A 13,318-nucleotide genomic window follows, 5' to 3' on the forward strand; every position below is an offset into this window, starting at 1 on the left:
TTATGTCACATTGACATGTGGTTATTGGATATTAAGGCAAGCTGAGTCATCATGAAACAATTTCATAATTATGTTTCCCTCTAGCTAGAAGTCAGCTGATTAAGTCTGATGATGAGCACTTGAAGAGTTGGTTGGCTCACTCTCTTGTTAAAAGTGTATTCTCATCCTCCTCGTCTTTTTAAGGAACCTAAAAAAAAGTGCACATTTGATTAAGAGGTAAAAAGCACTGCTTAATTTGTTTACTTATTGCTTCAAATCGTGTTGACAAGCCAATTGGCATGTTTTAGAGAGACATCAAATTGAAGTGTCAACCTTGATGAGGCAGTGTGGGCGCTCCCGGTGTGGCTCTCTGATGGTTTCATTGGCAGGCTATTTGATCCACAGCCCGCCCCTTTCCTCCGCGCTGCGCCGCTCAGCACACCCGGCGCACCAGCGGGACAGTCCGGCTGCACCACCGGCTCCCTCGGACCACACCAACCGAAAATACATTTGTAATGGAAAGATAATTAAACCGGAGTTAAGCAGTCTCCTGTTCCTCGTGTCGCAGTTTCCTTGGGTGAGTTTATATTCAATTTTGACGTAAAATCACTCCATAAAGTTCTCAGATAGACACTCAATGAGTCTGTAATAGGCTAGGCTACTCAGTAATAAGTCAATGGTGACTTTTATAGGCGCTATTTTAAGTTATATTGTATATCATATTCATTTAGAGACTTTGAGTGAGCTTGCAGCAAGTACACTAAATCTGTAGTGACCTTTCGGTGCATACTGAGAAGTGTAAGTAATTTCATCAATGTGGGTAAATATCCTATAATATTCCTATAACATTTGTATAACATTCCTACCAGTTTTTTTCACCTGTGATATTTGTATTATATCCTCGGCTACTTACCATTGTTTGGAGAGGAAATAACTGACTCAATTGTCTGTTGATATAGCCTGATTGTTTGCTGCATATTTTGGGATTAATTATTAGCCATGTCGTTTTTTTCTATTACTGAATAGATGAATCAATAGGTCCCCTGGGAGAGAAAAAAAATGCCTCCTGCTGAGCAGAGAAAAAAGGCAAACATATTAGGTTTAGTTTTCAGATAAGGTAACATTAGGACTTGTAAAAATGTTGACTGAAACCAAGCTGTTATCAGACCATGTCAGTGGTCACACTGTACTGTCGGTGTGTAAGTTGTTTTAGTGTTGCAAGTGTCTCATATGTCTGACATGAAACTCAATCCGCCCTGTAACTTGTTTATACTCAGTCAGCCGCAGTATATTCTTGGTCAGAATAAACTCTGCCTGCCAGTGCTTCAATGTGTTTTTATCACTCTGCCTTGTAATTACAGCAGTTACATGACACAACTCATTAATTCTCATACATGTCACTGAAATGACAGAGATATACTACTACTCTGATTTAACGGAACATGATGGGGTGAAGTTGGTGGCATTGAGGTGTTTTAGTTATGGAGACAAACAGGCAGCGCAGTGTTGGATTATTACAAGTTGGGGGCAGTGGCCTTCTGACCCCTACAACCTGCCGGCAAGCCATGACGGAGGACACCATGTGAAATAGCACACACACACACACACACACACACACACACACACAGCCATTGATTGAAGAGCTTGTTGGCCCGCTAAAGCCCGCCAATAATGATCATACACAGTGGTGATCAATCAAAAGCCAGCCTGCTTCAGTGATAACAACACAGAATCCAATAAACAACAAGCACTGATGAACTCAGTCCACTTGGACACTGTGTAACTTTTTCATGGCTCTGTAAATCCCCTCAGGCTCTCCAGCACAGGCATACACAGTATATCTTCCTTAAGTACATGCTTTGATATTTCCATGTCGGCCTTCTGTATGCACTCAGCTCAGCCAGCAGCAGATGATTAACACATGTATGTAGTATGTTTCCTGTACATCCCCCTCATATGATTTACACTAATGATACGCTACTTGATGAAGTAAATGAGTGCAGACATTCCCTGTGGTTTTCCTTTTTTCTCTATTTTTTTTAATTTATTTTTTTATACCTGAGTTCAACATTCCTCTGAGGGGGGACCCTTTGTGAACTTTGGGTGTCATTGACGCAACCTACCAGGAAGGGGTTAGTTGCAGAGGTGCGAACTCAGAATCTGGCTGCTGTGTTTGTTTTCACACTGCAGGGTTCCCTTGATTTTTCTTTTTCTTTTGCCACACATGACAATGTTGGGAAAACGGCTCCATCATGGTCTGCTGTCACCAAATGGTTACAACATCTAACCACGGGATCCAAACCCCCGAGTAAAAGGATTCACCACGTTTTTTTTATAAACTGATACGTCAACAGCCAACTGGTCACTGCTGTCAGCTGCACGGAGGGAAATGTGGGCAAACTCTTCCAAATGTCAGTAAACAAAGTTAGTTATCATAGTTTAAAAATACTATTTAGCAACTCACTTTAGATATTTTAGGATGGAGGAACAGATTTTAGTGGACTGCGTGGGTGAAAAAAGAGGATATTTTTGACCGAGCCACCATGACGATTTAGTTTGAAAAACAGGGATAGGTACAGGTCTGTTTGTTGATTGGCTGCAGTCCAAAATGGAACTGCATGTGAACTTTTCAGAGTATGATCGATGTGGATGGTTGTAAAGTTTCCCCAGCGCTGGCTATCTGTTCTCCCTGAAACATATGAAACTTACCACACAATATTACAATATTTTGTGCTGTCAGCGAAGAACATCGACAACAAAATCAGTGGGCTCGAGGCTTCATGTTGAGAAATAGTAGCATTATGTTGCTCTTGCAACATTTCTGAGGCCAATATCGATACTGATATCAATATTTAAGAGTAAAGAAATATCAGCTGATATCCCTTTTTTTTTAACAGAAACACGTATCACTCTCATGTCTGTTTGGTAAATATGAAGCTACACGCCAGGAGATGGTTAGCTTAGCCCAAAGAATAGAAACGGGGAAACAGTTAGCCTGACTCTGTTCAAAACTAACAAAATCTGTCTAAAGAAAAAAAAAATAGCACATATTGTCCTGCAAGCACATCTTAAGCTCACTAATTAACCCATTATATGTTGTTTCCAATTGTTTCCAGCCTTTGTGCTAAGCTAACCAGCTGCTGGCTCTCGTCATATTTATTATAGAGACATGAGAGTAGCATCTATTTTCTCAATAACTCTTTGCAATCAAAAGCAACTGAGCGTATTTTATAAAATGTAAAAATAGTCCAGACTTGTGACCATGATACAGACCAAGAAAAAAATAAACTTGCCAGTGCTCTCTGGTGGACAAACTATGTAATGGTGACACTGTTTCTAAATGCTCTTAAACATATCGTTGACATTCTGTAAAATAATATCAATATACTGTACTGTATTGTACGTGATAAGATAAAATGGGCCGATTCTATCAGTCATGTACAATGTCTGCAGTGTCTCTGTGCTCTCATCACTTAACAGGTAAACTGACCCTTTTAAAACTTTCTTTAAAGACCTGTAAAATCCAAAGAAGAGAGAGGGAATGTGGGTGTTTGAGTAGAAGAAAGGGAGGAGGAAAGAATAAAGTTTCAGTACGAGCACGGAAGAGATATAAACTGAAAGAGAGAGGCAACAAAGAGGGAAAATTGGGACTGCCAGTTCCAGCAGATGCAGGAAGCAGAGAGCCTCGGAGAGTATGGATATTTGTTGAAGCATGAAAAAGTTTTCTTGGCCGAGGAGGAAGTGTAGCCGTGTTTTGCTTGGATTCAGACTGAGCATGGACGGCGAAAATAGGAACATAATTGAAAGTCAAAGAGTGAGCCTTAGAAATGTGGCCTTATCTTGTATGTTTGTTCACCTGGTTAGCGGGGTTAGTGAGTGAAGGTCATGAGAAGCCAGGCAGAGAGAAGGGAGGGGAAACACATCACAAATCCATCGCTGATTTTAAGTTTTAAGACAAACTATAGCAGAGTAAACATTTTTGAGTTAAAATCATCAAAAAAAGAGATTGTTTGTGTGTGTGTGTGTGTGTGTGTGTGTGGGCCCAACAGCTGTTTCAGACTCCCTAAGTCAGTCAAGACCCTCAAAGAGAGGCAGAACAGAAGAAAAGAGGAATTGAAGAAAAAGAAATAGGAAGGAGCAGAGGAAAGAGGAGGAATCTGGGACCAGAGAAAAATAAGAGGAAGGAGTGTAAAGTGAGTAGAAAAGGAAGGAAAGAGAAGACAAAAGAAGGAGAGACAATTAAAGAGAAGACAAAGGACATAGAAGGCAAGAATGGAAAAGAAATGAGAGGGAACGATCTGAGAGAAGCAAAAAGAGAAAGAAAAAGGGAGGAAAGAGGAGATGAGAGAGTGAAAAGAGGGGAAAAAAATGATGATTCAGACCGAAATGTGGTTTCAATCAGCGCCGAGGTTGAGAAGAAGGATGTTTGATGGTCGTAATCGAGAGAGAGAGACTTCACCGACCGATGCTCTGCTCAGGAACGTGTTCGTACGTGCACACACCATACAACACACACGGCTCCTATTAGACTGTGGTTACTCTGGTTTATATCCAGCAAAGCCACCTCAAGCAAATACTGTACATAGTGACATGGAAATATTTTATGGGCCCGTCTGTTATGTATGAACGCACCGAAATCCCCTGTATGGTGAGTTGCCCAAAGAAAGCAACTCAAAGCTGCAGCAGAAGGTTTCATGTAAAAAATGCCTTTTATCACAAAGTGGGGCTGTAACAGAACGTTTTCCCATCAACAGTGATTAAGTCTGGTCTACTGATGTCTTGTTGCAAAGATTTCTGGGTAATTCCGTTTTTCTCTCACAACCTTTGAAGATACCTTTTCAGATTTGTCTGTGAAAACGCCTCAGGCTCTTGTTTTTGGGTTAAAAACATGAAAACATTTAAAATGTCTTGGTGAAACGTGAAACCATGCAGTGGTTGATATAAGCATTAAAGACCCCAAACAAGATATATTTTGACCAGTGTGAAAAGTCACAAGAGTACAAGACCAAAGGCATGATAACCAGAGACGATTCTATATCGACACTTTTCATTTACAGTATAGTTCTTGTGCCGCCGGAGGTTCCGCCGGATGTCCCTCATTTTCAGCCGGATGTCCCTCACCTGCCGCTTTTTTTGTGTTGGCATTTTAAACTCTGGTGGATTCGGGAAACATCCTCTGATCTAGAACCGACAATCAAATTATATTTATCTTTTAATTCCAGAGCTTGCCTCCCTACGTGCACCAAAACAAGTTCCTTCCCCGAGGCTATTTTGCAGAGGCACCGTTGCTCTGCCTGGCGCTTAGTGCCGCCCAAGACGATTGTGATTGGTTTAAAGAAATGCCAATAAACCAGAGCACGTTTCTCTCCTATACTGGAATGCTGTGTGGACTAGCCAGACCCTCCTCCACAGCGCTGTGGAGGAAGGTCTTGCAATGTGAGACTAACCGGAGACTTAAGCCAGCTAGCAGCTTTATGCGGTGCTTTGAGTGAGCGCAATGCTAATGGAAGCATGCTAACATGCTCACAATGTCATTGGATCTGATGATGGTGCTAGAGAAAAAACAAACGATCAGGATAATTACTACCATTCATCCTGTGGTTAAAATGAATGTGAACCGAATTTCATGGCAATCCATCCAATAGTTGTCGAGACATTTGAGTGAAAACAACAAATGTCAACGTCATAGTGGCGCTACAGGAGAAGTCAGGAGATCACCAAAAAAAGCAACTAAAGTTATACATTATTTAAATTATAAGGAAAAGAAACAGAGATCAGATGGGTGTCAGTGGTCATCAGTGATGCTTATTAGTGATGCTAATATCAAAGATGACCAATCTGATTATACTGTATGTGTTCCTACACTGATCAGATCCATTCTCTGAAATCTTACTGGCTCTTTTATATCTTGGACTTTATTTGTCTTCCTCAGCATGTTTCTTTTCTCTTCTCTCACGTTCCTCTATTGTTCTTTCCTCCTCCACTTACATCTCAATCCCCTCGTTTCCTCTCCTCATCTGACCTTTTCTCTTCTTCTCAATTCTCTCAGCATCCATTACTGTCATCTCTATTTCTGCCCCGTTTTGCCATCCTCCCCCTTCACTCCTTTTTGTGAAAATGGAACTTTAAATCTTTTTTTCATCCCCTGCTTCCTTCCATCACTTCTCACCCCGCCTCGCTTCAGTTTGAATAGACTCTCTCCCTGCCTCAAACTCATTCTGTATTTTATTTCCTTTCTGGCAGGAATCAGAACCAACGGAGTAGCCGGCCAGGGTGGTAGCAGCCAGGACTTGCCCAAAAGAGGCGCCCTGTTGGGGGTAACGGCGGAGATGAAGGATTAGAGGATAATCCAGGGTACGTCCAAGTCCCTCCTGTCGAGAGGTCCCTTATTCTTTTCTGATATCTAAGACGCAGGCAGGCAGGCAGGCAGGCAGGCAGGCTGCTATTGGGATTAAAGCGTTAAACTTATTACCTTTTTAAAGAATCAAAATATTGGGGGTTTTCTGTCCTTATGGTGGTTTTCAAGCCATTTCATCTGAGGCCTGAGGGCGCTGACTGCTGTATTTGTATAACTCAGAAAACAGAGGAGCAAGTGCAAAGAAGGATCAGTTAGAGGAGGGAAGGGGAGTTCAGCAGGATAGAAGCATACGTGAAGATAAAATGAGCTTTGCCCGGAGGATCCAGATACATAAAAAGGAGTTAGAGGGAGCGACCCCCCCGCCCCTCGAGCTGTGGTCAAAGGTCTTTAACAAGATTACAGGCAAAGACAAAACACCATGGTTTTCCGTAAGCACACAGCCAAAGTAATTAATGGCCCCATGTGTATTCTTGTAATACTGTAGGTTATCAATTAGACTGAGGTTTTTCTTGTTTAACCTTATAAGAAGACAAACCATTTACTTGGAAGAGCATAGAGCCATTGTGTCTGTGGCCGCTGTCACTTGGGAGTTGGCCTGTTGCTTTAGCGCCGTTCATGGGAACATGCACAAGGTCCCTGCAGGCTCACACCATCTTAGATTGAACATCACACCTCGGTACTGTGGTCCCTGGCGTCCCTTTGTGAGCCTTGATATGGCTCTGCTCAGTGCTGGTATGTGCCGTGTTTCCTCCCTCTCCGCTCCCAGATGCCCCTCTTAAAACGCCAGCCAGGGGAAGTGGAGCGGATGGCCTGGGACTGCGGTCAGCAGCAAATTAGAAGGGCTGCCTTGGACCTGACGCAATCCCCATCTCTTGAACCATAGCAGCTCATTAATGAAGCCAGACGGGGCTGTGCATGCGTGGGAGGCCCGCCGACATTTAGCTGCTGCAGTGGAAAGCTTTTAAAGAGAACCAGAGGTCCTTTTCAGGGCTGCCTTATGCTATCAAAATATTTTAGAATTGGATATCCATTACTCTGCTGGCAAAGAACAACACATGAGAAAAAGCCAATTTTTGTCTGCCTTCATTACAGACTTACAGACTGACGGAGGTAGGAGCTCCAAAAACTGACAAAAGGCAGTCAAAGGCTGCCAATCAAGTACAAAATAACTGAATGCATCAATTAGTAATAATATTAGTCAAATAATTCAGTGTACCAAGAAATATAAAGCTTTAACCTCTAATCAGTTGGTAAAAAATATAGAAGGTGCAATGATGCAGCATATAATAATATTATGGAGACAGAAATATGGTGTCTGAGAGTGCTAATTTACGCTAGCCAGCCTACGTTGTTAGCGTTAGCTTGTTGGCCAAAATGCTTTATCTATTGTTACGAGAGTTTATACATTAATGCTACAGAAGTATATATGGCTTATTAACATTACCCGCACAAAGGTTAGCTTCAGCTAAGTAGTTAGCTGAAAAGGCTGGTGCTCATTGTATTTCACTCATAGCTTTCAGTTAAGCTAGCTAGCCACACAGATCTATCCTAAACACACACAGACAATTAAAAAAAATGTTAATAGAAATAGTTGGATGAGGAAAATAGAGAATAGATAAATGACCAAAATATAGGAAAAATAAAAAGTTAAAAGAGTAAAATACTCTGTAGACAGGCAGTCTAGCAGTATAGCCAAGTAGCAGCAGAGATGTTCTTATCAGGACATTTTCATTATCTCTTCCTTCCTCGCTAAGCATACTTTGCCTGTTTATAAACAAATCTAAGCCCATTGAATGAGGGCTGCTGTTCGGCTTTTGAAAAGCATGATAAGACTTTTCAGCGAAATGTAAAATGAACTTTGTGTAACCTTCAGTCAGACAAAATGGAAGCAGGAATTCCCTGAAAGTCCACCCATTTTATGGACAAAAGGCAGACTTCGTGTTTGTTGCACAGAGGAGTGACTGTGGTCTAAAATTAGATGGTTCCAGACCAGTGGACCTTTGGAATCCTAAAAACCTGCAGAAAGCCAGATCTAGTGTACATACAGTATTCAGAATAGGAAAGCACAGTGGTCTCAGAATCTCATCCAACGCAGAATAAACTGCAAAAGTCATATGTTTCTCTCAACATCCCTCTAAATCAAATACATCCCTGTCTACATTTTAAAGATAGATGTTTTCCCCCTGTTTTTACTCTCCATAGATGGTTCCGTGGTGCAACCACACAACCATTTGCAGCTGGACTCCGACCTATTTCTGAGCTGATGTCGACAAAGCCAAAGCCCAAGGCAAGCGGGGGAAACCAGGCGACCTGACCACACTCCAACTGGCCCGGCAGCTTCCAGGAACACAACTGCGCAGTGTTCTTCTCAATTTATGACCGTTTAATTCACCCAGCTATGCATAACAACGAGCTACAAAGAGTGGGACAGAGTTTGGCCTGCACATGATAAACAGAGATAATATTCCAGTGAAGTATTTGGCGCTGCAGGCCGGTAGTCCAACTTTTCAGAAATTACACGGTTTCAAGATCTTGGAATAACCTTTCAGATGACTTTTTAGGTCCGTACTTTGGACAGCTCAACTGTAACTGATTCTGGCATAAATCTAAGAAGAGAAACATTGAACTTTGCCTCCTCAGTTTTGCCATTCAGTGGGATTAAAGGCAATTCCAGACATTGTTTAAGATTGATTTTCAAGAAATATTAAGCCGTTCACCTCTTGTGACCATGAATCTTCAGGAAAAGCTGTCAGGCCTCAAAGGTCTGGTCTCACACTCCCACAGCAAGCGTCGCTTTAAAGGCGACCTCACGCTGGACATGATCAGCCCTCCTCTGGGTGACTTTCGCCACACCATGCACGTGGGCCGTGGCGGCGATGTGTTCGGGGACACCTCCTTCCTTAGCAACCATGGCGGCACAGCCAATGGGAACAACTGGGAAACGGATTCTATCTCCTCCCCTGACAACAAAATCGGAGCGTTCTTCTCCAGGACGATCCGTCAAATCCGAAGGGGGTCTGACAACCGACCCACAGGAGGACCCAAGGATCTGTCGCCGCCGCCTCCCGTCGTTTCACCCATCATCAAGAACGCCATCTCCCTCCCCAGGCTGGATGTGGATATGCCTAATGGGAGTCCCACTGCTAAAGTGCTCTTCCCCAGTTCTCAAAGCACACCAGAGGAGAAGAAAAGCTCCTATGGTGATTATGGTGATTTTCTTTTTTTTATTAAAGCTGCTTTGATCAATACTTTTACATAAACAATGGAATAAACAGGGGTAATAAAAGGGGTAGTAAAGGGGGTCGTTAAAGTGACGAAACCACAGATAATTATTACCCAAACTTTCCCTCAGGTCTTGACAGTTTTTTTTCCAGCATCTTTAAGTTGGATGCAGCGGGCAGCTGTTTTCAGCAAAAAATGCTCAAATAAACCCACTGTAAGCTACCTGCACATACGAGCGGGAAAATAACATTACTGTTGTTACACAAGATGCAGTGGTCTACTGAGGCTTCTGTTTATGCGAAAATGTGTCGTTTACAATGAATTTCTAGTGTTAAAATTGATTGGGTTGAAAGAAGCTGTTGCTCTTTAATTCTGAGGGACTAACACCAACAGTGTCTTGGATCGCTGAAAAAGTCCAATATATCTTTACTGGAAATTTCTTGACATGATGTCATGTCATCAATTTTTTTGCTCAGTCTTTCGAGGATTAAGAAAAATGCACCATCAAATCCCCCAAAAATGGCCCCTAAGATTAAACGTAGATGTTTCTTTTAAATGATATGGTCCTGTTGCTGAGCTAGGTGAAACACAAAGGTCAAACGAGTTAATCGGTGTGAACTGAAAACTGCAGAGAAGTGGTAACCATCTGAAGAGCTGCAGTGAAACTCATCCATCAGTTCTACCCAGTAATCGAGACAGATTTTCCCCAGATGTCCTTATGAATCACCTTGGCTCATAATCAGCACAGCTCGCACTGATAACACACAGAGATCCAGACAGAGCTGGCAACAAGCTGTCTGAGAGGCTCACATTAACACCACACTCATGGCTCATACTGTCTCACCTCCCCTGTGTGTGTGTCTGTGTGTGTGGATTTACAAGTTTGTGTGCGCTGACATTTTTATCTAAAATCTTCAACAAAAAACCACAATTCACAGCGTACTTTCGTAGTGATATCTGGAGCTACTTTACTCTCCAGGAATTATGCATTATGACACATGGATGGTAGAGTGTGCAGGTTTTCACCCAACCAAATCCTCCATGAGCTGGTTTCACCGATTACTCCTTTCTTGCTCTCTGGTTAAAGGGTGTTAATCTGTGAAATCAGACGCTGTTTTCTTTGGTTGGTATAAACCTCCAGACTCTCAGGCCCTTTGCGGCTGGCATTAAGAGGTGCGGTGGTAATTTTAGCCGTTTGGGTCATGAAGGCGGCAGTGTGCGAGCGTGTGACTCGTTAAGTGATCTGGCAGTGTAGGGCAGATGATTCACTGTTTACACAGCAGAACAACTCAGCACTTTTTGCAGGCCGGGGTTTACTGGCTTGTCATCGTCAGGCAGGATGTTCTCCGATGGGTTTACATCGCCCCCTGTTGGATGATAAACCATGTGAAGCGTGTGACTGGATTATACAAAATACCTCATGCTGAATTTCGTTGTCTTCTCCTCAGGTCTGGAGTCTGGTTTCGTCACTCTGCCTCGTCTCTCTCGCTCTGAGCGCCAGCAGCCTTCCATCTCCCTCCCCACGTCCTGCTCCCCTAACATCCACCGCGGCTCTCTGACCGACCCTACCGACGCCATCTTATCCACCTGCTCCGCCTCCATTGTGACCTCTGACCCCAAACCTACCTACACCGCCTACTCTGACTCCCTTCCCTCCCTCACCTCCTTGGACACCTTTACCTTTGACCTCGGGCCCTCCCTCATGAGCGAGGTGTTCGGCCTGATCGATGGCCACCCGGAGGAGCATGGCAACGCCTGGGAGGGAGAGGAGGCGGGGTCAGCGTGTGGGTTGACCAATGAGGGATCAGAGATGGACTCGGCTACTATCTCATACGTGGATTCCCTGCTGAGGGAGGACTGCGGGGGCAGGAAGAGCCCGCATGGGGCCGAATGGGAGGAGGAGGAAGGGATGGAGGTGAACGGAGTCGGGCTTTCTGTTAAAGTAGCTGATGTGGTGATGGGGTCTCCTGAACGAGTGCGCTTTGGGATGGGGATGGAGAGTGAGCGGTTCCAGAGTGCTACAGATGTGCTCGCACGCCACTACGGCGTCAGCCACTTAAAGGGACAGAGCAGGATGGAGGTTGCCGATTCAATGATGATGATCATCAGCCAGCCCAAGAACAAAATGTCCTACAGTTACATGGATGACGAGGATGAAATTAAAGTCTGAGCTGAGATGTTTTGACTCTCTGATGTATGATTTATCTCTAATTTCCAATCAAATCAATCATCTGAAAAAAAAAAAAAAGAATTGTGATCAACGAGGCCGGCTCTTTTGACAGGATGACCATGAAAACTACAATCTGTTATCCCCGTTATTTGATTCTTTACTTTTATACAATCATGCTTCAAGGATATACAGTTTTGATGCCAAAAAACTGTTGCTGAATGTATCTAAAGGGAGTGAAAGACTTGACGCTGCACGTTTCCAAGCCCTACACAGAGAAGAAGTGTTTGTTTTTTTTTTCAAAATGTCAGGACTTAAAAGGGACTGAAAAAAAGAGGGGGTGTGGCAAGAGAGGATGTGCCAGAGAATGTAGTTAAGATCGTCTCAAAGGAAACACAGACATGACACAATGTAGACACTACAAAGCCTGTCATTCACTTTATACTTTTCACACTTCCTCACATTCTAGGGTGGAAAGATTCGCTGTGCTAGTCCCTTCGGTCACTAATGAGAGAGGAAGGGGGATTAGAAAAATTGGATTTAATCTTATTACAACCATTGGGCCTCCCTACAATCTCCTGTCAACTCATTTCACTCAGGAATACACTACCAGAACACCAAAGGAAGGGAAATAAGAAATCTAGAATCTCAGGCCTCATTAGATAAACCACATAAACACAAACATCTCAGTTATTAAACTACATGGACTGAAGGAAAATGACAAGTCATACTGGTATTTGCTAGTCGCAACTAAACCTGACCCATATAATTGCTCACTGTATGCTGCAGATCTTCTATATAGAGACTCCGTGCACCTTTTGTGATTATGAAGTCCGACTCCTGTATTGCTTTTCAATTGTCATTTATATGTTCTTTTATACAACTGTACATGAAGATATTAACTGACCTCCTATAAATATGTTCTTAGAGTATGAGCACCTGCAGTACATAGTGCAATTCACTTCCATATGCTGCAGTCAATACCAATGATATATTATGATGATATAAATTGACAATAAAGATGTTTCTAATTAGGTTGAATATGCATTTATTTACATAGTTTAATGATTAAAGTTGGATTAAAGAAATATTCCACACACAAAAATCTGAATGTAGACCTGAAAAGTGGTTATAAAACATTTTACATTAAACCTCAGTTCATAATCAAAGTTCATAAAATAATGTTCCCCATACTTAAATGGCTCACATGAATACTATTATTTTGTATATTTATGGGAAAATCCATCCTAAAAACACCACAAAAAGTAGGATTCAGTTATTATTATTAGCTATTATTTTGACCAGAAAGACTTTAATTTTTAGAATTACTTTGCATTCTGGGAAATATAGGACATTACACATCAGTAACTGAAGAATAAATAAATGAAGCTGGTTACAAAAACGTTGTTAGACCAAAAAAAAAAAAAAAGAAGTGAATTAAGCTGCAACACTTGAAAGGAAGATATCGGACAGCACAGATTGACATTATCTAGTAAACGAGGCAGGTGTGAAAGCGCCCTTAGTTGTGCAACAGAAAACTTGGACAGATAGTCTAGCTAGCTGTCTGGATTTACCCTGCAGAGATCTGAGGA

At 42.4% G+C, this 13,318-nt stretch overlaps 1 protein-coding gene across 2 annotated transcripts; it reads left to right on the forward strand.

The window, feature by feature from the left end:
- The first annotated feature begins 369 nt into the window (after positions 1-369).
- On the forward strand, positions 370-13,142 carry cdc42ep1a (CDC42 effector protein (Rho GTPase binding) 1a). Of its 2 annotated transcripts, none has more exons than XM_035997221.1 (4): positions 370-556; positions 6,223-6,333; positions 8,540-9,546; positions 11,008-13,142. In XM_035997221.1, exons 3-4 carry the CDS (start codon positions 9,066-9,068, stop codon positions 11,727-11,729), a joined length of 1,203 nt encoding a protein of 400 aa, XP_035853114.1. In that variant the 5' UTR covers positions 370-556; positions 6,223-6,333; positions 8,540-9,065; the 3' UTR covers positions 11,730-13,142. The 2 variants fall into 2 exon arrangements, with proteins under 2 accessions (XP_035853114.1, XP_035853115.1); XM_035997222.1 differs by having other exon boundaries at positions 389-556; positions 8,540-9,537.
- The last annotated feature ends 176 nt before the right edge of the window (positions 13,143-13,318 follow it).

Source organism: Sander lucioperca, chromosome 22, assembly GCF_008315115.2.
Source record: "Sander lucioperca isolate FBNREF2018 chromosome 22, SLUC_FBN_1.2, whole genome shotgun sequence".
In the NCBI taxonomy this organism is placed as follows: Eukaryota; Metazoa; Chordata; class Actinopteri; order Perciformes; family Percidae; genus Sander; species Sander lucioperca.